Genomic DNA, 25,627 nt, shown 5'->3' with positions numbered 1-25,627 from the left:
TCTGGAGCAGGGGGAGAAGAGAGCCAAGATCCCATGGCAATAACAAGTAGAATGAACCATCCAAAAGAAGGACCAAAGGACTGGTGAAGGACCCAGGCTCGATGGCATTTGTGTGATGAGGGAGTCTTGGTCCTGGCTGGGGTCAGATGTTCCAGGGAGCCAGGCTGGGTTCTCAGCAGATGCTTTGCCTTATCCCAAGGCCAGGGGGGCTGTTCGGTTCCCTGTGAGTCATTAACCTGCTTCCCCTTCAACCCAGTGAAGCTCAGCTGCTCTGCCTGTGTCTTGGTTTTGAAAGACAGTTGTCTGCCAAGAAAGCTAGAGCCTCCCTTGGAATGGAGAATGTAAACCACCTTCCCTCCAAATTATTTTAATTTTGCAATTAGGGGCTTTCAGGCAAAGATATGGAATAGGAGTAACAGTTCTTTACTAGGAGTATTAAAAAAAAGGGAAATACAAATGTAGCAGTACAAAAAAAACAAGAAGGAAACAAACAAAAATCCTGGAGAAACCCTGATAGGGTCAGGGTGTTGGAAGCAGTCCAAATAAGCCCTCCTCGAGTAACAGTTGTGGTCCTGTAGAAAGTCCAGTGGTGACAAGATGGGTCCAGTCTTCCTCCGGGAATCCAGTGGAAAGCCAGATCCCTTGTGTCCTTCAGTGCCAGTTTTTATCTAGCTGGGAACAGCTGGCTCCTCCCCCACTGTGTGGAGCATCTCCCAATGGGGTGATGGAATGTGTCATGTCACTGCTGGCCCTAATGGCCCGTTATCAGAAGATGTCCCCCTGGAGGATGGAGGGATGGTGAAAGAGATAAGAAACACTGCCCCAGCTGGTTTTAATGGCTGGGCCATTATCAGAAGGCATCCGTTCCCCTCCCCCTGGAGTTACAAGGATAAAACATCTCCCCAAACCAACTTTCAACAGATGAAATAGAATACACATTTTTTAGATTACATAATCCAAGACAGCCTGCATCTCAGGGTTTTCCAAAGGCAGCTGGGGTGTGTTACCTTAGCAAGCCCTGTATGTCCTTTGTGTGTGTCTGCTTGTAATCATTTCTCTCTTCTGGAGTGTTTATTGATTTCAGATTTTGACTAAGAAGTCTTCTCTATTGCTCTTCAGTGCAAGACCCAGAGCTGCTATGGCACTTTAATCCTCCCTTGAGCCATTTACTGTGGGTTGGAGGTTATTGTTGGGTTGAATTTTATAGGAGAATAAGTGGTTCTTCTGGCTGGGTCTGGGAGTGCTGGGTGCTGCAGAGCAGGAGGAATAAATCTTGCTGTCAGCGAGGCACTTGGGTTTAAAGGGGTTCAGAGTTCCATATCCATCCTACAGGTTTTTGGTAGGCTATTGCTGGTTTTCAGTGGTCTTTACTGTTGAGGAGAGCTCATTTCACCCGTTAGCTTAGTTTTACATTTAACAGTGAGATAAATTCTTAATTGTTTTTTCTCTGCTCTCTCCCACAGACAGAGGAATTGTTTGAAACCAGTAGTGAGGAGGAAGCTGAAGGCACAGATTCTGTCATTGATGTTGAAGATCTTGGCAATATCATGGGCCACATGAAGAAAGCAAAGGTACTGCTGTTACAGAGGGTATGGAACGGTGGTGTCTGGGTCACTGAGCAGCTGGATTGATTACAATGTAACTGATTCAAATCTGTAGGTTTTGGTTAGAGGGAGAGTAAAATACGAGCTAATGAAGGACCTGTCCCCACAAAGAACATCTTTGGAGGTGTGTTGGGGCTGTCACACAGCCCCAGTTTGTGCTCCATCCCAGGCTCTTGCTGGCTCTGTTCCCAATGGTTCTCTTGGTGTCCCTTTCCTGTGCTCAGTCTGAGCTGGGATGTGTCACACTTTCCTCACCCACACAAAGGATTAGGGACAGGGAACAGCTGCAGGGCCTCGCTGTGCTCCCTGCTCTTTGCCAGCTGAGCCCAGCTGTTGGTAGGGTGGGGAGGGGTGGCCTGTGATGTGCTCTGAGCCCATCTGCTCTCCCCCTTCACGCTCAGTGACCTTTGCATCCTGCTGTCACTGCTTGTGTACGCTTGAGCTGCTGCCCATGCCTTTCTCACCAAACAGACCTCTCTGTAATTACACCTTCCTTACCTTAGGTGTGTCTGCGCTGTGGGGCTTCTCACAGCTCTTTCCCAAAATGGGGCCCTGGCACTGGGTGCCCAGAAAAGCTGTGGCTGCCCCTTGGATCCCTGGAAATGCCCAAGGCCAGGTTGGATGGGGCTTGGAGCAGCCTGGGACAGTGGAAGGTGTCCCTGCCTGTGGAAGGGAGGTGGAATGAGATGATCTTTGAGGTTCCTGTTGATCCAAACTGCCCTGTGACTATGAAAATACAACAGTGTCCTCGGGGTCTGTGCTGAGGTGGCACTGCTGGGACACCTGAAGCCAGGCTGTGGCTCACAGGAGGGTGTGTGCTTGGAGGGCAGGAGCTTACTAGGGGAGCACAGGGATCTCTGTTCCTCCCCTTAGAGGGGGGAAGGAGATAAATTAAACACTGCTGTTTGTAACCAGCTCTGTGAGGAGAGGAGCTCCAGTGATGGGGCAAGGCCGGCTGCTGTGGGAGGGCTGTCTCGGAGCCAGGGTCGGCCTGTGCACTGCAGCTGGTGAGAGCAGGCTGGGGAACCTTCTGGTTTCCCTTTGGAGGGAGAAAGGACCACGGTTCCTCATGGAGAACTTTGTTCCTGTCTCCTCTCTGCTTCACTCACCACTAGAGGTCAGCGGCCAAAAGGGAACCGCGGGTGCTGCAGCAGCTCCTGGGCGGTGCTCCAGCCCTGCCGGGGCAGTGGTGACAGTCAGCAGTCCTGTGAAGAATTGGGCATTGAGCTTTCCCTGACCGACGGAATACGGCAACATCATGATCGAGGAGCAGTGTAATCCAGGAAAACCACATATCATAGGCTAGTTTACAAATAAAAAGCGAGCACAGCAATAAAATATTTCCTGCTGTTCATTGGAAGAAGTCAGTGCTGATGTCAGCGTGGTGTGGGTTTGTACACAGGCAGGGGAAGTTCACTGCTGTCTGTGCCTTGGCTGAGGCAAGATCCAAACTGTTTTCTCCTCAGCTTTCCTGGTGCTCTGCTGGAGCAGGCAGAGGCCTGGGTGTTGGATGTGCTTTATGTTCTGCAGTAACTGTGACTGTGCAGATCAGGTTGCTGTGGCTGTGACCCAAGTGCCGCCCTGATCAGAGGGGCAACTGCTGTCTGAGCACAGACACTCACCTGGAGCTGGAATCTGCAGGAGTTGATCCTTTAAACCTTTTCCTTGGAGGAGCTGGCAGAGCTGTTCTGCTGTGAGAGTTGAACACTGCCCTCCTGCAGAGGATTAAATCTGAGGGGACAAGTGTTGGTGTGGGCCTGAGCGCTCACTCTGAGTGTGCATAGGGACACCTCTGTTGAAGTCCTGTCCCCTTTCTAGGCTCTGAGTCTGCACTGAGAGGTTTCCTGTGCTGGGTGAGTAGTTCTCCCTTTGGCCATTTTAGCCATTTTCCCTCTGATGGAATGCTGAACGGTGTAAAATGGGTGTGACTGGGTTTTTTACCCTGAGCTAACCTGTTGTCCTGCAGGACTCCTTGCTCACACAGCCAAGTGCTCTGGGCTTTGGGATCTGATGTAGTCACACACAGGTGAGCCAGTCTGAGAGAAACTTGGCTTTCTTCAAGGTTATTTCACAGAAGGTTCTTCCTCCTCAGAGTTCTTTGGGTCTGGAATGAGCCTGACACTTCGGGTATTCACCCCTCTGCCTATGGGATGTGGAACAGCAGGTTCTGCCTTGTGCATTGTAGTTAACTTGAAATGCTTTTGGGTCCAGCTCTCATCTCTTCTGCATGGATTGGCTCTTGTGAGACTCGCTAGCAGGTAAGGCAGCTGTGCAGGCACAGAGAGTCAGAATTCCTTATTGTCCTGCCTTTTCTGGGATGGCAGAGTGAGGCTGTGGAGGTGATGGGATCTAATAAATGCTTGCTCACATCTCTGCACGTGATCTTAATTTAATTTTGCATCTGTCTTTTCTTGTTTGCCTTGATGGAAATAAAGGCTGAGATGTGTGTTACAGCTTCCCCCCCCCCCCCATATTCTGCTGGTTTGTAAGGTATTGTCCCAGGCCTTGAAGCAGGCACTGGATTCCTGCAGTCACTTGGACCAGGCAGATGGATTCAGGAGTTCCAGGGGAATGCCAGAACCTCTCTGTTGGGTTGAATTATAGCTATTACAGACTGAGGTAGAGAAGAGATGGATTTTTAAGGAGCTCCTAAGTGTGAAGTTACACAATTCACGGTGATGGTGCCTTCTGCACAGAGTCTGAGCCCAAACTGACACAAGGTTAGATAGATATTAGAGATATATTTAACTATATTAACTGCTAACTGATCCAACAGCAAATTCCACATTAGTTTACCAAATCTCATAATATGTACATTTAAGAATGGGGTGGACTTGAGAGTTTTGCAGTTGTGGCACACTTTGCCTGTCCTCCAGGGTTCCTCCCCTGATGTGGATTTGTCAGGGAAAGTGATCTCTGATGGTGTTTGTGGCCTGCAAGGTGCCATTAATCACAGGGGCACCAGTTCTTGGTGTGGATTATCTCCCCCAGCTGAGAGATCAGCTGAAAGGACAGATACATCTACACTCATTCCCAGGAACTGGAATGACTTTATTAACCTTCACATTTATAAACTTCAGGCATGAGTAATAGCAATAATAATATCCTGATTCCTTGTTTGATGGGTTTGAAAGCAATCAAATGAGTGTATTTTGTTGACACAATTTTGAGATTAATGATCATGTTTTCTACAACAAGCAGTGTAATGATGCTGACAGGCTCATTTGCAATGTAAAGAGAGAGGGGGTGATTGGAACACACCGAGAGTTTCCAGAGTGTTCAGTTTGTGTCCCTCTGTATCCCTGGGCCCCTTTGGCACTGCTCCCTGAGAAGTAACCCTGGCTTAGCCATTGTAAATCCAACTCCTTCCAGTGTTTCCTGGGAGCCCTTGGAGCCTGGGGCTGCTTTGGAAGCCCAAACCTTGCAGGCCCTGGGTTTGGGAGCTCTTAAGGAAGCTGGGTTTGGTTGGAGTGGGGCAGTGGGCAATGAGATATTTAAGGCCTAAGGTTTACAGACCAAGGGTCATGTGCAACTTTGTGCTACAGCTAGGAACTTTTTAAAGGATGAAAGAATAGTCAGTGGTACATTAACCAAATGGAAAAAAAATTGAGTATGTAACTTTAAGTTAAAACTGACGTGGACAGCTCCAAAAACTTCAGCTTTCAGTGGGTGAAGGGTTCCTTCATGGAAGATATGCCCTTATCTGCAGCAGCTACTCTGGGTCAGATTCTGACCTGTGCTACTCTGGTTAAGAATTCAATGTGAGCCTACATTTTAAAATGAGCTTTAAGAAATTTAATTTAACTTTTGGAGATTACTTCTGTCATTAACAGAAGAATTTGCCATGGGGACACTTCACCCTTTTCCTTTCCTGGGTTCAAATCTTTTTCCTCTAAACCCTGACTAGTGGAAAGGATTGCAATTGCTAAACAAAATTACAGGAGACCTTGAGGCTAAACCCCCAGAATAACTTTAATGTAACCTGTGCTACAGGTTACGTGTGGTATGGAAGTGGTTTCCTTGGTAAAGGCATTTGAGAGCTCTGAGTTTATTTGCAGCCATTTCCTCACCACATCCTTTGGTGGAGCTGGTCGGGACAGCATCCCAGCCCTCCTGCTCACCATTTCTCACCAACTTTGTGCTGCATTTCTCAGGTGACTTTCTTTTTTTGTGGTGCATTATTAAAGTTTCCTGCCTGTCTAATGACAGATTTGAGCAGACTTCCCCAAATTCTACAAATCAATGCAGCAGAGCCCCTCTGCTCTGGAGCCAGGCTGGGAGAGCTGGGGGTGTTCACCTGGAGAAGGCTCCAGGGAGAGCTCAGAGCCACTGCCAGGGCCTAAAGGGACTCCAGGAGAGCTGGAGAGGGACTGGGGACAAGGGCTGGAGGGACAGGACACAGGGAATGGCTTCCACTGCCAGAGGGCAGGGATGGATGGGAGATTGGGCAGGAATTGTTCCCTGTGAGGGTGGGCAGGGGCTGGCACAGGGTGCCCAGAGCAGCTGTGGCTGCCCCTGGATCCCTGGCAGTGCCCAAGGCCAGGTTGGACACTGGGGCTTGGAGCAGCCTGGGATGGTGGGAGGTGTCCCTGCAATGGCAGGGGTGGCACTGGATGGGCTTTAGGGTCCCTTCCAACCCATTCCAGGATTTTGTGGTTTTTTTGGCGACTTCAAAAATTGCTGTTGAAATGAAATGTTCTTTTAGTCCTGAACTCCATGGAAAAGAAAGAAATAGAGGGAGGAAGGCTCTGAAGAGCCATTTAAAAAAGAATCTGCAAAAGATGGCAAGAGTGTGGAAGGATGTGTGCTGCTTGCTCTGTGTATGAGAGAGCAGAGGAGACTAAATGGAAAATGTTCCTGGTTTGGATTTGAGCATTTGAGACACTTGTTAAACTGTGTTAACTGAGTTTCAGTTGGGATTTTTGTAGCACAGAAGAAATAAATAAAATGTGAAAACATGGCTCAGTTTTCAAGTATAAGTAATCCCTTTTGGGTGGACACAGACACATTGTTAGTTTTGACTCCTTTGGTGCCTTTGAAAATCAATCTTCTTCCTGGCTTGTCCAAGGAAGTTACCCAAATCAAACAAACGCTGGCAGGATCCCTCAGCAGTGTGTGAGTTGGAGCTGTGCTTCAGCAGCACCTTGTAAAAGCTGCCCTACAGCAGAGCAGTGCTGCTGGAGCTCAGTGTAGCACTCTGAACCCCCACTGCAGCCCTGCAGATACATTGGAAAGTTGTGACCTGGGAGGTTTCTTGTCCTTGAGGACTTGGGCTGATGTTGAACCTACAAGAACATGACGTTGGTGGGATCATTTTTGCCTCTGCATTTCACGGCAGTTGCTCAGTGCAGTGCACTTTCAGGCTGATGCACTTGGATGGCAGCATAAGCTCCTGTCACTGCTTGTCTGCAGGAGTTTGGGATTTGAAATGCTGCTGTAAATGTCCAGAAATCTCAGCACTGACTTTTCAGAAAAAGGAAATGGAGAATTCCCTCTGTGAGGATGGAACTGCAGGTCTGATTCCCTTTGTTTCGGTGGGAGCTGCTGCCTCAGGATAGCAGCAGGGACCTTCTGTTATCATACAGCATAGGGAGGGAGATGGGGATTCCACCTCCTTATTTAAAATTCACAGGGGTTTCTACTTCAGGAGAAAAAATGAATTTGGATTTTTTTTGCTATCAGTCAGAACTTCTTAGGGACTTTCCCCATTTTGAAAGTAACCTACAAGGAGGATGGAGTGCCAGGACACCAGGAATGGCTTCCCACTGCTAGGGGGCAGGGATATTGGGAAGGAATTATTCTCTGGGAGAATGGTGAGGCCCTGGCACAGGGTGCTCAGAGAAGCTGTGGCTGCCCCTGGATCCTGGCAGCGCACAAGGCCAGGCTGGATGATGCTTGGAGGAGCCTGGGACAGTGGGAGGTGTCCCTGCCATGGCAGGAGTGGAACAGGGCGAGCTTTATGGTCCCTCCCAGTCCATTCCGTGATTCTGTGACTTTAGGGCCACTTTTGAGTGGGCCACAATCTTCCCTTCTGCCCCAGGCAGCTGATGTTTCAGTCATGGCCAGGTGCTGCATTGTGCTGTTCCTGTCTCAAGTCCTTGTGCTGCTCTCAGCTCTTTGTACTTCACCGGGCAGTGCTGGGGGGTGTGTAGCCTGTGATTCTGTAGACTCTTGACAGCTGTTTTTAATAAGATTTTCTGTCTGTTGGGCTGTTTGCTGGCTCATGGCTTGCTCACTGTGAGTTCTCAGTTCTCCTCTCTGCTGCCGGAGCTCCAGACCATCCCTGCTGGTGACTGACAGCAGCGAGGGCTGGGGTGCTGCGGGATTGACAGGGTGCTCATCCCTGGGCTCAGCCAGTTGCAGCTCTGTCTCTGCCTGTCACAGCTGAATTGTGACAGCCACAGCTGCGTTCCTGCAAGAGGACAGTCCCCACAGTGCACCCTCTGCTCCTGGGCTTGTGTTAGGGGTGTCTTTGTGGAGTGGGCTCCCTGTCCCCTTTTCCCCATGTGTTTCAGCCTTCCAGGGAGCTTGTTCTGTAAGGAAAGGAGTGCCATTCCTGTGGGCAGCCTGGTGTCCCATCAGCTCCCAAATCCCCACGTGCTTCCTGTCAGAGATGTCCCTGCCAGACGAGGCTGAGTGAGGGGAGAAGCTGCCAGCATTGCTGGCTGTCCTGCTGCCCCTGGGGCATTGCTTCCAGAGCTCTGCTCCGTGAACTTTAACTCTCACTCATGTAATTCATGAACTTTAATAGTTCATTCCCTAGCCCCTGGGGAAGTGTTGCTAATCCTTCTTGCTGCCAGGCAGCTTTTCCTGACAGCCTGGCCAGCGTTCCCTCAGTGCTGTTCTGTTAGTGCTGGCTCCAGCCCTGGTGTGTTCCTGTTTGCTTAATGCTTGTGCTTTTCATTTGGGAAAAGATCCTGGAGCTTGTAGATGGATGAGGCTGTAAATAATGGCAAGGCCAGGGGTTCCCTTTGTCTGACCACTGGGATGCTAAACAGGAAAGTTGAGTCATAATTGGGTGTAAATTTTTTTCTGAGAGTAAAAGCTTTTGGGGGAGCTTTTTTTCCCCTGCCATGGCACATCAGTAAATAGAGCCACGAGGCTAAAAATGCTAAATTAAGTTAATTTAGGGAATCATAGAATACTTTGAGTTTCAAGGGACCTTAAAGCTCATCTCTGCCATGGGCAGGGACACCTTCCATTGTCCCAGGCTGCTCCAAATCCCAATGTCCAGCCTGGTTTTGAACACTTCAGGGATCCAGGGGCAGCCACAGCTTCTCTGGGCACCCTGTGCCAGGGCCTCTCCACCCTCACAGGAAAGAATTTCTCCTTAATGTCTAACCCTAATTTCCTCTGTGTCAGACTGAACTTGTTATTTCTTGTCCTGTCACTCCAGTCCCTGATGCAGGGTTCCTCTCTGGCTTCCCTGTAGCCCCTCCAGACCCTGGGAGGTTGCTGTGAGGTCTCCACACAACCTCCTCTTCCCCAGGCTGAACTGTCCCAAGCTTCTCAGCCTTTGTGTGGAGTTTTGGTGCCTTTTTTATTTTTCTCCTCCCTGCACAATCAGTTTGATGGATAAAGTGGGAAACACAGGGAGCTCTCGGGCTCCTGGGCATCCTGGAGAGCGCTTCAGAGAGGAGGACAAGGGGCAGTAGTATGTCCTGGTGGCCACCTTTGCAGGTGACTGGTGCTGAGTTTGGAAGGCAGATTTGGAGCAAGCTGTTTGAAACACTGGTGCTGGGATTTGTCCTGGGGCTGGGAATGCTGAGGCCCTCACTTGTGTCAGGGGCTCTTGGTCCATGGAAGATGTGTTTTCCTTGCCTTGGGAATGTGCCACCTCTGCCTGTTGTACTGCCTGTGTGAGAGGGAAAGGGATTCCTTTTTCCTTCAGCTGCAGAGAAGGGGATCATACCTGAGGTTCAGCTGCCTTTATTCACAACCACACCCCTCCAGCCTGCAGCGGAGTTGTGCTGAGCCTTCCAAGGAATCAGGGTGTATCCAGAGTTTTTCCTCATCTCTGGGCTCACTCCTTTATGAGCTGCACCTTCAGTTTTTGGCAGTGAAGCATTTCAAGGGCCTGAAAAGCTGGCTCTTGTCACTGCTTGTTTGATTTGTTATGGAAAGACAGTGATTTGCCTTGGATTTACTGCGGGGCAAATATTTCTACTAAATAACCACAACTGGAGAAGTTTGCTCTGTGCAAAGTTAACTTTTTCCCCTCCTCTCCAACCCTCAATAAGAGATCTGAAAGGTTTATTAAGCAAATAAGTAAAAATCCCCGTGCACTGAATTCCATTTCCCACCAGGAGCGTGTGCAGCCAGTCCCCTGCCAAGGTGAGCAGGTCAGGTATTGCAGAGCAGAGCAAAGCATGGTTGTGTTTACAGGCTCTCACATCATGGTGTGGGCAGGGAGAATTGTCATTCTCTCTTGGAGGGGAAAATGAACTGTGTTTCTGCCCTACCAGGAAGGAATTGGATGTTGTTCTATTGTGGTGCTTTTCTCAGGTGCTTCAGTGACAGGGAGGTAGAAATACAAATGTTTTCCACACAGAAGGACTTTGTCTGTGTTTGGAGGCTCTCTTGGATGGGGTCTCTCATTTGTAATTAAATCAATGGCTGCATTTTTAATATTAGGATATGCTCCATAGTGGAGACTTAGTTCTTCTGGGAGGATTGACCTGGCCTGAGACGGTAGGGCACAGGCCAGGAGTTGTCCACATTTAAATCCTGCTCAGGGCTTCGAGGGGCTCCCAAATCACAGGATCAGGGAGTGATTTGGGTGGGAAGGGAACCTAAAACTCTTCCAGTCCCACTCCCCTGCCATGGGCAGGGCCTCTTTCCTCCAGCCCAGGTCTCAATCTGTGCTAAGGTAGGGCCTTGCCTGGAGTCTGGGTTAAGTGATGGCTTGTGACAGGACAAGCTCTTTATTTAACACTTGGAAGATGAAGTTTTTATCTATTATCTCCTTCCTTATGCGTGAAGCTTTCCCAGCAATATTAATATTTTACTGTTGAAGAGTCTTGCTGATAAATTAAGATCGAGGCTCAAGAAATGAGCTTTAAAACCCACTAAATGACAATTAATTATTAGATGTAGGCTTCCAGGGGAGTTTTGATGTATTACAGAAACCAATGAAGTCCTGCCTAAAGGCTCAGGAAGCTGAGTGGAAAGAAGTAGAAGGTGGCTGCAGCTTTCTCCAGCCTACCGTGTTGTGGTACCGGTTGTTGAAAAATACGTTTCTGAACAACATCCCTGAGACTGTGAGCACAGTTTTATCCAAAACGAGTAGGGAAGGTAATAATCTCTGTCCCTGAATGCTTTACTCTCCTATTTCCTTCTCAAGTGTTTATTAGGAACTCTGTTTTGTACTTGAACCTTTGTGTGGGGAGGATTTAATATTTAAATTTCTTTTTCTTTGGAGTCACCTTTTATTTTCTGAGATGTTACTCAGATACAGAACCAGTCTGTTTATGAGCAGGAGCAGCCAGACTCCTCTCCCTGTTTGTGAAGAGCAGTTTGGCGAGTCAGAAGCACTGGTTTCCTTAGTGAAACTGACAGCTGGTGGGGAGACTCAAACTGGAAGCATTTCCATTAACTTTTCCATGGCTTTGGCACAAAAGAGGCTTGGATGTGAAATAGCCTCAGTGTTGTCAAGACAAAATGTCCTCTGCTGGGTTTTGTTTGTTGTTTATCCATAACTCCTTCAATAAAAGCCATAAAGGACTGACAGATTACAAGTTGCATAAAATATCGAAGTAATTATTTCCACTTTGATGCTTCTTTGTGCAGACATGAAACAATAAATACCCATAAAGTCTCAGCGGTGACACACACAGCAGGGGAGTCACCACTTGTTACGTGCCAGGCTTTGCTTGGCCTGCCTGTGACTTTATCCCAGTATCTGGAACTCCTGCCCAGGGCTTAGCTGTGTGTGGAAGTAGCTGGAAGCCAGACTTCCATGGGGTGCTGCTGGGGGGGGGCTGTGGGACAGGGGGAGCAGCCTTTCCCTGCAGGCCTTTGTTGTGGCTGAATTTTGATGGTGCAGGTGGCTGCTGCTCCAGGGCTTCTCTGCTGTGTGAACTCCTGGGGTTTCTCCCTGAGCTCTCCCAAGCAGTGTCACTCCAGGCACACACTGGTTTGGTTATTGTGAGGTTATTGTGCACTCATGAAACATTTGGGCTTAAAACCCCGAGTCACTTTTGGATGAGATTTCACACGCTGGTTGTTGAAATATCCTTGGGAATTTTATTGCTGTGTCAGCGGGACAGAGCTGGTGTGCTGGGGGTTGTTCCTCTTCCAGTTTACTGTCCTAAGTTACTGATGGGAGGAAGGATGAGATGCAGGATTACAGGGAAGCAGGAACTGCTGTGTGGCACTTGGCTGAATTCAGTCCAGCAGGTGTGTGGCTGTGCCCCAGTGTTTGAGGTGGTGCCTGGCTCTAACTGGCTGTAATTCCCTGTCTTCCAACAGAGAGAGCGGGAGCTGGAGGAAGGAGCTGCTGGAGCTGGGAGGAAGGAGGAGGCGGAGAGGAGAGAGATGATCACCCCGGCCCTGAGGGAGGCACTCACAAAACAAGGTGAGGCACAGCTCAGGATCTTGGTGCTGGCTTCGAGCAGAGCAGTGGGAGAGGGGCTCTGTGTGGGAAAGGGGCTGCCCTGGGCCCTTGTGGCAGGCCCCAGCCTCAGAGAGGACACTGGGAATGGCTGGAGCTGGAAAGGCTTCTAGGCATCACCAGTCCAACAGAACCAGGGCAGGGCCCCCAGAGCAGGCAGCACAGGGAGTGTCTGAGGGGCTTTGGCGTGTGGCCATAGAGGGAGACTGGGCCTGTCCTGGGCAGCTGTTCTGCTACTCTGTGGGAAGAGGTTCTTCCTCATGTGGAGATGGAATTTGTTGTGGTTTAGTTCACGGCCATTGCTCCTCATTCTGTCACTGGCACCACTGAACAGAGCCTGGCACCATCCTCTGATACCCCTTGGGGATATTTTACGGATTGATGGGATCCTTCTTAGCCTGCCCTTCTCCAGAAGGACCAGGCCCAGCTCCCACAGTCTCTCCTGACCAGGAAGACGCTCCAGACCCCAAATCATCCTTGTGGCCTCCACTAGATCCTTTCCAATAGCTCCTGGTTTTTCTTGAGCTGTGGAGCCCAGAACTGGGCACAGCACTGCAGAGGTGCCTCACCTGGGTTGAGCAGAGGGGCAGGATCGCTCCCTGACTTGCTGGGAATGCTCTTCCTGATGCCCCCAGGACACTGCTGGCTCCTGGGCAGCTCCTCATGCAGCGCCTGGAGCTCCCAGGGTTTGATGTACCTGCTGGGGCAGCTTGAGAAAGGCGTCAATGGTCCCACACTCTGCAGCTCCCACAGTGTAGGTTTGTCAGGGAATATTTAAAGGTCAGCTTTGCATCTGTTTTGCGTCTTAGTCCCTTGCTTTTATCTCATTTTCAAACTCTGATTTGTTGCTGAAGCACTGTTTCCAGAAAAGGAAGTAGTTCAAACTAATTTTAACCATCCACTAGATGTTTAGATCAGCAGCTCTCCAATGAGAGCAATTGGAGTGGATTTAATATCCTTTTTTTAAAACAAAGGACCAGCATGAGGAGAGCCAGACTGAGTCCTGCAGTTCAAGAGCCTCAGCTGGAGTGGCAGAGCCAGGAGGAAGTGATGGGAGCTTCCTTTTGCTGCTCACATGGAGACTAAAGGCAGTTTAGTCTGATTTCTTTTCTCTCTTGAGGTGGAATGTGCTTGGTTTGCTGCTAAATCAGTATTGTAATGACGTTATTAAGGTTGGAAAAGGTCTTTAAGACCATCAGGTTCAACCACCAACACAACACCACCCCCATGTTCAGCACTAAGGCGTGACCTCAGGTGCCACATCCTCGCGTTTATTCAGTTTATTCCAGGGATAGGGACCCCCCACTGCCCTGGGCCTCTCTCCTGAAGCTCATGGGAACGCCTCTGTGTCACTGAGAGCTGAGCCCTGGAGTCTGACGTGTCCTGGCTGGGTCCAGCTGTGCACCCCAGCCCTGCTGCTCCCAGGGCTCGGCTGCTCTTTGCCCTGAGCTTTGCAGTGCCTGCAGCGCTCTGCCCAGCCTGTGGCCGCCAGCTTTGGTCGCTGGGTTTGCATCAGCCTTGTCACAGCTGGGAAGCAAAGAACTGTTCTTTGGCTGTGCGGTGTGAGGAATGACCCAAGGGCTCAGCAAGGGGTGGCAGAGACTTTGTCTTCTCCTCATGGCCCTCAGGGAGCTGCTGCTGGCTGGGACCAGTGCAGTGCAGGCCTTGGACCAATCCATCTTTACAGCCTCAGTCCTGAAGGCTGTGGTGAGTCCTGAAGGCTGTGGTGTGGTGGCAGTTACTTTGGTTTTGTTTGTCATGCAGTTGACTGTGTTTTGTTTATATTTTACTTTGTTTTGTGTTTAAGATGGCAGGCTTTCATTTTTATTTATTCATTTCTTTAGTACTACTAAAGAAAAGGGGCTGGGGGCAGTGCTCTGTATTGGCCCTGTGCTCTGTGTGGTGATTGGAGCGTTTCCCCTTGGCTCAGTCTCACCATCCCTGCTGGTTTGGGTTTGGGTATGAATGGAGCTGTGATTTTGTACAAAGTGGCTATTTGGAAAATGAAGCAGTGCTGGAGGGAAGGTCACCTTCCTACCATAAATCTTTTGACTCAAAGAAGGCTCCCGAGAGAGCTCTGATTTCCTTGTGACACTCCAGGGACAGGAATCCATTATCCAGGTATGTGGGTCCACATTTCTCCCTTCCTGCAGTGCTCATGGTAGTGCCAGTATTTGAGCCACTGGTAGGATCTGCATACATAAAGCAGCACTTTCAAAGACTCTAAACTGTTGTGTCCTTGAAGCCCAGCTGCCTCTCCCATCTCTCCCTCCTCTGCTGCTCACCAAATTCTTCAGTGGTCACTCAGCTGTGAAAAAGAGAAACTGCATTTTTTTTTAATGTCATATAACATTTTTTCCTGTAAATAACACCAGGAAGGCTTTGTGGCTACAAAAATAAAACAATTCCCTTCTTCCCTCAGCATCATTCCCCTAAAATAACAAGTGCAATGTAGTCAAAAGATTATCTCATTTATTTTGTAGCAACTGGTTTCTTTGGGTGTAGGCTCAGTGTCTTTTCAAGAGTATCCCTGAGGGCATAATTAGCCCAAGAGAAGGAAAATGAGTATTAGTGATTCAGGGAGAGCTGTTCTTTGATACTGCAGTTGCATAATAGAGGTTTTCCTTGGTGAAGCATCTCCTTAGACCATGGTAGTGCTCACTGTGGATTCACCTTCAAAGCAGTTTACCTTCCTGGAGGTAAAGGGAACAGTGCTTAAGCAAAGGTTTTTATTTTAGCCCTGGCATTGAATATTGGCTAAATTTAGCTTCCCCATTGGGTTGCAGAGGTGTGAGCCCCTGTGCAGCTTGCTGATACCTTGATAACAGGTACTCAGGCAAGAGCTGCTTTTGAAATTCTCAGCCAGAGACAGCACAATTCCATTTCCATCAGTGCCCAGCCCTGCCTGAAACACCACCACAGCACCGGGGCTTTGGTGAGTGCCCATTGCAGTGGGGGAGAGGCCAGCAGTGGTTGTTTGTTGGTTTGCAGCGCTCCTGGTACTGCTTCAGTCATTCTGTGTGTTCAGGTAGCCTGAAGAAAATGAAATAAACTGAAAAGAGAAACAAACTTCCCATGTTCACATTTCTTGTGGTGCTTAGGGAATACAGCCCAGTTTTGGGGTTGCTTGTTAATTTTTGACACAATCCTTTCTGGGCTGAAAGTTGCTTTTACCTTGGCCTGGCTGCTGGGAGGATTTGGTATAGCGTGAAGGACTTGTGGGCCTTTCCAGTGTTCCTGATTTTTCAGGAAGTGTATTTAAATCCACTCTCAAATTAAATCTCTCTTTAGGGAGAGTCTCAAGTCTGCTGTTTCAATAGGAAAGAGGAAAGTAGAAAAACACAGTGAGGTTTTCTTTTCCTGTTAAACAAACAAAAAACCGAAACACCCTTCTGTGTATCAGGGAGGTTTAGGCTGGATATCAGGAAAGGTTCCCCAGAGGGTGCTGGCACTGCCCAGGCTCCCCAGGGAATGGGCACAGCCTGAGGCTGCCACAGCTCCAGGAGCTCCCAGGGATGCCCAGGCTGGGATTGTTGGGGGTCTGTGCAGGGACAGGAGCTGGACTGGATCAGCCCTGTGGTCCCTTCCAGTCAGGCTGTTCGTGACTCAGGGACTGACCATGACTCTGTGCTCTGCTGGGGTTGGTGCCATCATTAGTCACAGCTGCTCCTGGATTTGCCAAATGCTTTATTGATGCTGATGGTCTGATGAAGCCAACCACGTCCTGCTGGATGCTGGCAGCTAGGAGAGGGGTTGTTCACTGCCTGCCTGAGCTATTTGGAGCTCAGACATGATGTGTCTCAGTGCTGACCACCTCCATCAGCCCTGTCCTGTCACAGGGGTTGTTCAGCAGCCCCAGGTCAGCTCTGATGCACGTCCCTCAACGAGGCAGGAATGGAACAGGAGCAATGAGCCCAAAGCCCTGAGAGCTGAGTGTTCACTGAGGAGGCTCCAATGGGGAATGGCTTCCACTGCCAGAGGGCAGGGATGGATGGGAGATTGGGCAGGAATTGTTCCCTGTGAGGGTGGGCAGGCCCTGGCACAGGGTGCCCAGAGCCGCTGTGGCTGCCCCTGGATCCCTGGCAGTGCCCAAGGCCAGGTTGGACACTGGGGCTTGGAGCAGCCTGGGACAGTGGAAGGTGTCCCTGCCATGGCAGGGGTGGCACTAGATGGGCTTTACATCCCTTCAGGTCAGACCATTCCATGATTCCAGGATTTCTGAAGCTGCTTACACGGGGTTTTGCCATGCTCTTTGCTTTCTTCTCTCCTGCTGTAACAGGACCACACAAAAATCCCTGCTCTCCCTGCGTGGCAGTACTGTGGGAATGTGTTAATGATGCCAAAGGCTGACCTGCTGACATTGGATAAATTATTCTGTCCCGTAAGGACAGTTCTGCTGCAGTTCAGTTGGTTCTGTCCTTACTGGTTAAGGAAGGCTACAATTCAGCCCCAGGGTGCCCAGCACACCTCTATTTTACTTGTCTCCAAAGACAAGTGGTGCATTAAGAGACAGCTCTTATTTGAAATAGTCTGTGCTTCAGCAGCCACTGAAATTGTTGTGCTCTGACTTTGTGCTGCAGCTAAAGCTGTACTTTGCCTATGGCTTTTAGTGGGGAAGGGCAGGCAAGAGGCTGACTTCAGAAAAATACTGAAGGCTGGGTTTTTAAGTGCTCACCAACATGGAGTTGAGGTTTTTTAAAGCTTTGATGGCTTTTACTGGCCCTTCTTATGCTGAGGTTCCCGGTGCCTGCAGCTCTTGTGCCTTTCTCAGCCTGGCTCTCTGTGCTGAGCCATTGGAGTGTCCAGCATGTGGAAGTGGGATCCCAAGCCATGGCACAGACGCATGACACAGGGTTTGGGATCTGGCAGGCTTTGGGAGGAGCTCTTTGACTCCAGGTGGCACTAGCGGCCCACAGCTGGCTCCGAGATTAGTGACACTGGTGCAGTCCCAGGAATGTGCCACAGAAATCCAATACCAGCCGTGGGCAGATGAAAAATAACTTTGCTAACTAACAAATTACTCATGGTGAGCAGAATAAATACAATGACCAAACCCAGGCACAGAGAGGACTTGATCAGTTCCTTAGGAAATGTCTGTAAATAAAAGGCAAACACACAAGTAAAAGGAAGGAATCCCGGCAGCAGAAGTTGCTTAAGCCCCACTGTGTGAGAGCTGCCAGGAGCTGGTGGAGAGCTGACTGCAATTCTGATGTGCTGGCACAGCTGTAACACCTGAGCAGGAGCAGAGGAGATGGGAAAATCATGTTTAGGGGGCTGATTCTTCTCTCATGTGTTACCAGAGCTGGTAGAAAAACCCCATGTGTAACAGAGGAAAATAGAAATAAACACATTTATAATTGAAATGCGTCCTTTTTGGGTTTGTTTTAGGTTTTGGCAGGGCTTTGGGGAGTATTGGGCTTTGAAATTAAGTCTAAGCTGGAACAAAGTACAGGATATGTTCAGGCAAGGGTAAAATTTGCTGTCCTTTCTTCGTGGTGTGACACCCGCTGCACACAAGGGGACAGTTCAGACAAATGGAAATGTGGAGAAGGGAATGTGCTCTGAATGACTGAAAAGTGTCTCAGGAAAACAGAACAGAAAAGAGATGCAGCTCATAGCAGTCAGCAGTTCTGCCTGTTACCTTTTAGGTTTGTTCTGGGTGTTTCAGGAGGAGGCTTGTGCAGGTGGAACCTCCCATTCCAGACTTCAGCCAAAGCTGACCCTGAGGTACAACTCCTAAAAATGCCAAGTGCTTGCAGATTTCTTGAGTTTTCCAGTGAATAAAGAATTGCAGAATCCCAGACTAGTTTTGGCTGGAAAGGATCTTAAAGCTCATCTCATCCTACCCCCTCCATGGGCAAGGACACCTCCCACTGTCCCAGGCTGCTCCAAGCCCCAGTGTCCAGCCTGGCCCTGGGCACTGCCAGCGGTCCAGGGGCAGCCACAGCTGCTCTGGGCAGGGCCTGCCCACCCTCACTGGGCACAGTACCTTCCCAATATCCCATCCAGCCCTGCTCTTGGACAGTGGGAAGCCATTCCCCATGGCAATGGTTGAATCACCAGTTGGATTGGTTGATCTTTGAGGTCCCTTCCAACCCAAACCAGTCCGTGGTCCCTTTTTGGGAACGCTCTGGTTTGGTGATGCTTTTGGACAAGGGAGTCAGATACAGAGGGCTCTGCTGCATTTTCTTTGGTGTTGATGCAGGTGAGAGTAGCAGTGGTCTCTGAGGCTGTTTCTGGCTCAGGCATTATTTGACAGGAAATGATGCCTTTGGCTGTGGGAGGTTTTATATTGCTGTGCTTCAGAAGGAAAAGTGCTCTTGGATTAAAGGAGACATCTGGGTCTAAGGGAAAAGTCAGGTTTTGAGAATCCTTGAGGTCTCTTATGATCAGCTATGGAATTTGTGGTAGCTCCTGGCATTCCCACCCCTGAACTTTGCCAGTCTCATTTTCCTTGCTCTAGGTTGTCTCTGGGTTGCCGTTGCAGGGGCTGAATCCCTTTCACTGCCCCCAGGAGGTTTTTACTGTGTCATAAAAGTGTTCAAGATGTTTGTGTTGTGTACAGTGAGAGGGATCTGAGGCAGCTGAGAGGCCAAACCTCCCATCCCTTTGGGAAGAATGGGGTTTGTACTAACGAGGGACAGTCCTGCAATCTCTGCTCCCATCCCGTTCCTGCTTTCAGCTCGTGGAAGAACTCCTTCCCAAATCACAAACCTTTTGTACTCTTTAAGAGCCTTTTTTCAGAGAGACAATGTAAAATAGGTCTTGGTGCATCTGATAAGAATTTCTTCAAAGCTGAGCAGTTCTAGGAATGAACCTGGAGGTGTCTCTTGTCATGCTTTGGCAATCTAAAAAATTCCACTTCCCAGAGTCTCCTTCTTTGTAGGTTTATTTAAAATATTGATAGTAATCTGAAGAGGTGCCTCACCAGGGGCATTTCTTCTTGTTGTTATTATTATTACTATTATTATTGTTATTATTTTTAATTTTCAAGTATTCTTTGTCTTTTGGATGGTGGCTCAAGCACAGCAATTGTTTCAATGTGGAAAATGGTCCTTAGAAATGGTGGGGATGGATCCTGCTGTGTCACTGACCTTCAGCTCTGGTTCTGTTAGACTGCACTCCTTCAGAACCATAGGAAATTGGGAATTCTTTCCCTGTAAACCTTCTGCTAGTGTGAGACTGCCCTGAGCTGCATCTCTAGCAGATAATCACTGCCTCAGGAGCAGCGATTTTATTGCAGGAGAGAGCTGGGTAGTCCCCATGCAGAGGTGTCAGCCGTACTTTGCTCCTCTCAGGGCAGCCCTCTGACAGGCAGCAGAGTTTGAGAGGCACAATGAGGCCTCAGAGCGGCTTTCCCCAGCTCCCAGTGCCTGTGCTCCTGGAGAAGGTTGGCTCGGTCCTTTCCCTGTGATTTTTGGAGCTTTTTCAACTGTATATCTCCTTCTTTCTTGTGGTATTGAATCCCTTGCTTTGGGGTTTTGGGTCAAAGCAAGCTTTTGGTGGTGCAGAGATCTGAACCGGGAGGTGTCATCCAGGCAGGGATTGTCCCCTGTGCTGGCACTGCTGGGGCACCTCCAGTCCTGGGGCACTTCAGAGCCCCTGAGGACAATGCAGACCCTGAGGGGCTGGAGTGTGTTCAGGGAAGGGAACGGAGCTGGGAAGGGTCTGGAGCACCAGGAGCAGCTGAGGGAGCTGGAAAGGGGCTCAGCCTGGAGAAAAGGAGGCTCAGGGGAACCTTGTGTCTCTGCACAACTCCCTGCCAGGAGGGGACAGCTGGGGGGGTCGGGCTGTGCTCCCAAGGAACAGGGACAGGAGGAGAGGGAACGGCCTCAGCCTGGGCCAGGGGAGGCTCAGGTTGGACATCAGCAGGAATTTCCCCATGGAAAGGGTGCTCATGCCTTGGCAGGGGCTGCCCATGGAGGTTTGGAGTGCCCAGCCCTGGAGGTGTCCAAGGAAGGGCTGGAGGTGGCACTCAGAGCTCTGAGCTGGGGACAAGGTGGGGATCGGGCACAGCTGGGACTGGATGACCTTGGAAATGTTTTCTAACCTCAAGGATTCAGCGTGTGTGAGTTTTGTTCTGGACGTTTTGCCAACTGGGCATAGTCTGCAATCCCTGAAGGCTGCTCAGCACAGCTTTTAGAGTTGTTCAGAGTGCAGGTGGTGTGACATGGCTCCTGATAGGGACACTTGTGCTTGGAGAAATTCAGCTGATCTGCTCTGTTCTCAAAAACAACAGAGTTGCTCAGTTATGGACATAATTCATCCTTGTCCAGGAGCTTGGAAAGACTGGATGTGTGTCTGGGACTGGTAAACTGGCAAACCACACCCCAGGCACCTGGATACTGAAATGTGCCCTGGAAATACAGACAGCACTGTCCTGGCTTAGTGCTGGGAAGTCAGCTGGGTCCCTCCATGAGTTCTTTGAGTTTCAGAGAAAGAACTTTTAAACTCTTATTTCTAGGATGGAGTGGAAGTGCTGCAATGTGGTTCCAAAGAGCTGAGCACAGTCCTGCCCCAGCCTCTAGAGCACTCAGGAGCTGTGACTTTGGCTATCTCTCCAGTTCCACGTCCCTCTGTGCTCTATTAAACTCCAGTTGGCCTGTCAGGGTGAGCAATCACCACATGTTCCTCGGCCTGGTGTTATTGCCTGATAACACCCATTTTACCCCAAAGGTTGTTTAAAAGCTTAATTCACATCTATAAAAGTGACACTTAATTTCAGTGAAGTTTGGCAAGCTTCTAGGTCATCTACAATTTATCATCTAGAATAGGACCAACTCATATGCAGCCTTTAGATGAGATGTTCTTTCCTTTAGTTGGGAGCTGGGCTGATTACTGTGAGCTTGCTTCTGATTGACGTAATCCTTTGCATATTAGACTGTGGAAATAATAAATAGATTGGTTTGTTCAGCTTTAGTGTCTGAAGGTACACAGGGGTGGGGAGCAGCAGGTCCATCAAACACTGGATTGTTTGGAAGGTGCTGTGTCCAAATATCCACTTAGAATTATTGGTCACGAGTCACGGCCCTTCAGAGCAAGGGGGGAATGTGTTCACAGGGACTCCTGGCACCCGAAGCTCCAGACTTGGGGCCATCAGGACGATTGGATTCAAGCACCATTGGGCTTGGCAGAGCCACGGGGACATTGTGGCAAAGCTGATGGAAGAGTGGAGCTGGCCTGAGCTTCCAGAAGGGAGGCTCAGCAGGGGAACGGGACTGGAGACCCTCAGGCTGGCTTTGATCACAGTTTTTCCACACGTTTAATTTGAAACTTTGCAGTAAGGATGTGCCTGTCCCCCTGTGCTGGCACTGCTGTGGTCACACCCCAATCCTGGGGACAGTTCTGGGCCCTCACTGCAGAGAGGACATTGAGGGGCTGGAGCATGCCCAAGGAAGGGAACGGAGCTGGGAAGGGTCTGGAGCCCCAGGAGCAGCTGAGGGAGCTGGAAAGGGGCTCAGCCTGGAGAAAAGGAGGCTCAGGGGAACCTTGTGTCTCTGCACAAGTCCCTGCCAGGAGGGGACAGCCGGGGGGGTCGGGCTCTGCTCCCAGGAACAGGGACAGGAGGAGAGGGAACGGCCTCAGCCTGGGCCAGGGGAGGCTCAGGGGGGTATTGGGAACAATTCCTTCATGGAAAGGGTTTTTCAGCCCTGGCACAGCTGCCCAGGGCAGGGGTGGAGTCCCCATCCCTGGAGGGGTTTAACAGCCCTGTGGATGTGGCACTTGGGACAAGGCTCAGTGCTGGGGAGCAGCTAGGCTTGATTATCTCAGAGGGGTTTCCCAGCCAGAACAGTTCTGTGACTCTGGGACACCCACTTTCTTGCTGAACCTTTGCCCTTTCTTTTTGCCCAGACTGCTCTGCTGCCTCCTTCCTAGCAGCACAGCCAGCACTGAAGAAAGGCTTTGCAGTGTTGTAGAGTCTCTGCTCTCCTGCAGCAGGGGTGGAACAAGTGTCCTGCCTTTGTCTCCGGTATTTTCTTTCATTCCCAAGTGTCAGAAGCTTGGCATGGCCAGCACCCAGTGCTGGGTGACCACACGTCCCAGTTCCCCACACAGTGCAGGACCCCAGTTCTGTGGCTTTAGGAGTTCTGCACATCTCTGCTGCTCCCTCCTGTCACCACCACTGGGGCTCCTGGCTGTGACAGAGATGAGTAACCCCCCTCTCACCCCCAAAGCTGGCTGGTGTTTGTAAGACTGTTTTGATGTTGAACATGTACAATTTTCTGGGCCTTTAAAGGAAGCTGTGGGTGCTCCAGATGGTGGAAGTTGATTTAAGGAACTTAAGAGAAAATGCTGGAGCTCTGGAGCTTGGCACCTTGCTCAGTTCAGCTGCTTCCTCTCTACCCTCAAGCAACTCAATAGCAGATCTGGGTGGGCATGTCCTATTTCCAATGTAATTTTTCTGCAAAACCCATTTGAAAGCAGCCATTTTGCTGCTACTGACAAGTGATCTGTAAGAAAATAATCTTATGTGACCGCTGGTGCTGGATTTGGAGAAATGAGAAAAATAAGACTTGGGCTGTGCTAGGTGACAGCAGCAGAGTGTGCCTTGGACGGCTGTATTAGAGGGAGGAGGAATGCAGCACCTTTTCAGCTCTCATCCACAAATCCTGTAAGGACACACAGTGTAGCAGTGCAGGGAGGTCTCAGCTGAGATTAGACCTTGCTGGACAAGCAGAGAAAAGCTGCAGAAAGAGGCAGGACAGAACCAGGGCGGAGAGGTGTTGAGTTCCAGCCATGTGCAGCTGTGTATGTGTGGCTGTGCGCCTGGAACCTGCACCAGCATCTTCTGGCTCTCAGCCAGTCTGAGGTAGAGGTGTCCCCAAGACTGCACATGCCTTTGGGGACTGTCTTAGAAGGGCTGTCTCAGAATCCCAGAATGGTTTGGGCTGGAAGGGACCTTAAAGGAACAGGGCAGGGACACCTTCCAGCATCCCAGGTTGCTCCAAGCCCTGTCCAGCCTGGCCTTGGGCACTTCCAGGGATCCAGAGGCAGCCACAGCTTCTCTGGGCACCCTGTGCCAGGGCCTGCCCACCCTCATAGGGAACAATTCCTTCCCAATACCCCATCCAGCCCTGCTGGATGGCAGTGGGGATCCATTCCTCCTTGTCCTGTCCCTCCATCCCTTATCCCATGTCCCTCTCCAGTCTTCTTGCATCAGAGGTTACTCTGCCTATATATTCCAGTGTGAGGATATGGATCGAACACCATCAGGTGGAGTGGGCAGAGGAGCCTGGGCAGGTCCCTGCTGGGTTTGAATGGCAGGAGCAGAGCATTGTTTGATTTCCTCTTAGCCCTGTCTGTGTGCACACGGTTTCATTTCTGCCTGCTGCAGCTGGTGTGGCATCTGCTGCTCCTGGCTCGCTCGGTGTCCTTGCAGGTGTGAGGGACTTTGGGATGCAGTTGCTCTGGCTGGGACCTTGCTGTGCCACAGCTGTTCAGGGACAGAGGAGCAGGGCAGGGCACTTGTGCTGCTGCTCTGTGAAGGAACTGAAGGCCAGTTTGCTGAGCTGAAGGCTTTTTCCCTGTTACGTTTGTGCTGGTTGGCAGGAAGAAGACTTGACAGCTAAGATTTGATGTTTTTCCTTCCCTTGAAAGTGTTAATAAGAGCAGCAGCCTGCAGTAGGCAGCTGAGAGGTGCTGGGTTTGGGGACAGCCAGGCCAGTGACGTATGAACGCTGCTGTGAGGGACACAGCGACGCGTCTCAAATCTCTCTTATTTTTATGCTGATTTTGATGGCACTTTTAATCCTTCAGACATATTGGGCTCTAAGCTCTTCTCTCAAAGAGGAATATAACCCCACTGGAGCAGTTTGGGTAATAATAGCACTTAGTGCTTACCGAACATTGTGCAATTAATCCTCCTGGACCCATTGGAATGGAATTGTTTTGATCTTGGCTGGAGAATGAGGAGCTGATCTGAGCTCAGCTTTCCTTTGGGTGTGGAGGAGCAGCTCCCTCATTGCCCCAGAACCAGTGGGGTGGAACTGGTGAAGCTCACGTGGGATTCAGGCTGAGCCCTGGTTGTGTTCCCCTCCTGTGCCCTCCCAGCTGCACTGGGAATCAGCTCCTGTCCTGCAGGCTGGGACAGGGATCCCGGGTTCTGGGGAGGAGGCTGTTCTGGGGTCATGGCTCCTGGTTCCCTGTCCTGTTCCTTGGGTCTCAGAGCTGTCCCACAGCCTGGGTTAGCCAGCCTCTGCCATCCAGTCTGTGCAGGAGTCCCCTGGGCACCCTGACTCAAACCAGACTCTGCAATATCAGTACATATCCCTCTAAAAGAAACCTTTTCCAGTTGGCTGAGGTCCCTGGACTGGCACTGCCATTGCCGGTGGTGTCACCTTGGGGCCAGTGGGGAGGAACAGCACTGAGTCCATGCTGTCAGTCACTGTGAGTACCCCTCGGTATATTCTGTATGTCAATTCTTGCAGGCTAAACTCTACTGTGTGATGATCTGTGCTTTGTTTTCAGGTTATAAACTCATTGGGAGCCATTCTGGGGTGAAGCTCTGCCGGTGGACAAAGGTATGCTCTGTTTCCTTTTCTCATTTCATAAATAAAAACAAAGCTAGAGACTTGCTCAGGTTTCCAACTTCCTGATGAATATAATTTAAAAATGTGCTATTATTTATGCAAACCCAAATTCCATCTTTGAAGCTCTAACCTTGCATTTCCAGCTATTAAAATCCCTCTGCAGAGAGTGAGAATACGGTTGTGGCACAGAACTGGGAACATCCTTTTCTGGTTTTTCATGTTGTTCTGCTGTCTGCTAAAACATCTTCTGCCTACTGAAATGCACATGAGGGAAAGGTGGGAGGGCTATATCCCCGGTGTGAGGTTGTGGAACGGGGATAACTCAGCCATTGCCACACCTGAACAGGCACATGGGGCTGTTTGAACCCCTGTCCTGGGGGTGGGTTGTGACAGTCGGGGCTCCCCTGGTTCTCAGCATTTATCAGATCAGGTTTCCACAGGGAGGTGCTGTTAATGATTTCACTGTTGTTAATGTTTCCCTGCTCTGTGGGGTGTGTGTGGCTGTGGCTGTGTACAATGCCTGTGGGTATGAGCTGTGTGACACAGCTTCCTTCCAGCCCTGCACGTGGCTCTTGGAGGAGCTGGAACTCAGTAGCAGTTTCCAGACTTAAATACATTCCCAGCAGAGGCACAGAGCCCTGGAGAGCAAACTGCAGCCCCTTGAGGCTGGGTGTGGTTTCAGCTGTCCTTGGCAGGTCCCTCTGGAGCTCACAAGTCTCTAATGTTGTACATTTGGGGAGCAGCATTGATCAGAGAATCATTAAGGATGGAAGAGCCCTCTGAGATCATCAAGTCCAACCATTCCTCCAGCACTGCCAAGGCCGCCATTGACCCATCTCCCCAAGTGCCACATCCACAGGGCTGTTAAACCCCTCCAGAGA

The 25,627-nt window shown here is 50.1% G+C and overlaps 1 protein-coding gene across 7 annotated transcripts in view; it reads left to right on the top strand.

The window, feature by feature from the left end:
* Nucleotides 1-25,627, top strand: part of LOC120761387 (S-adenosyl-L-methionine-dependent tRNA 4-demethylwyosine synthase TYW1-like) — a 97,772-nt gene that overhangs the window by 6,104 nt on the left and 66,041 nt on the right. For all 7 annotated transcript variants that reach the window (XM_040082594.2, XM_040082587.1, XM_040082588.2 and 4 more), the window contains 3 exons: nucleotides 1,464-1,571; nucleotides 12,075-12,180; nucleotides 24,685-24,737. In XM_040082594.2, the coding sequence (XP_039938528.1) occupies nucleotides 1,464-1,571; nucleotides 12,075-12,180; nucleotides 24,685-24,737 (267 nt within the window). The remainder of the gene's footprint in view (nucleotides 1-1,463; nucleotides 1,572-12,074; nucleotides 12,181-24,684; nucleotides 24,738-25,627) is intronic.

The sequence above is a fragment of the Hirundo rustica genome, chromosome 19 (assembly GCF_015227805.2).
Source record: "Hirundo rustica isolate bHirRus1 chromosome 19, bHirRus1.pri.v3, whole genome shotgun sequence".
Classification (NCBI taxonomy): domain Eukaryota; kingdom Metazoa; phylum Chordata; class Aves; order Passeriformes; family Hirundinidae; genus Hirundo; species Hirundo rustica.
Note: the sequence above shows the minus strand (reverse complement) of the source record. Positions and strands in the feature narration are given on the sequence as shown.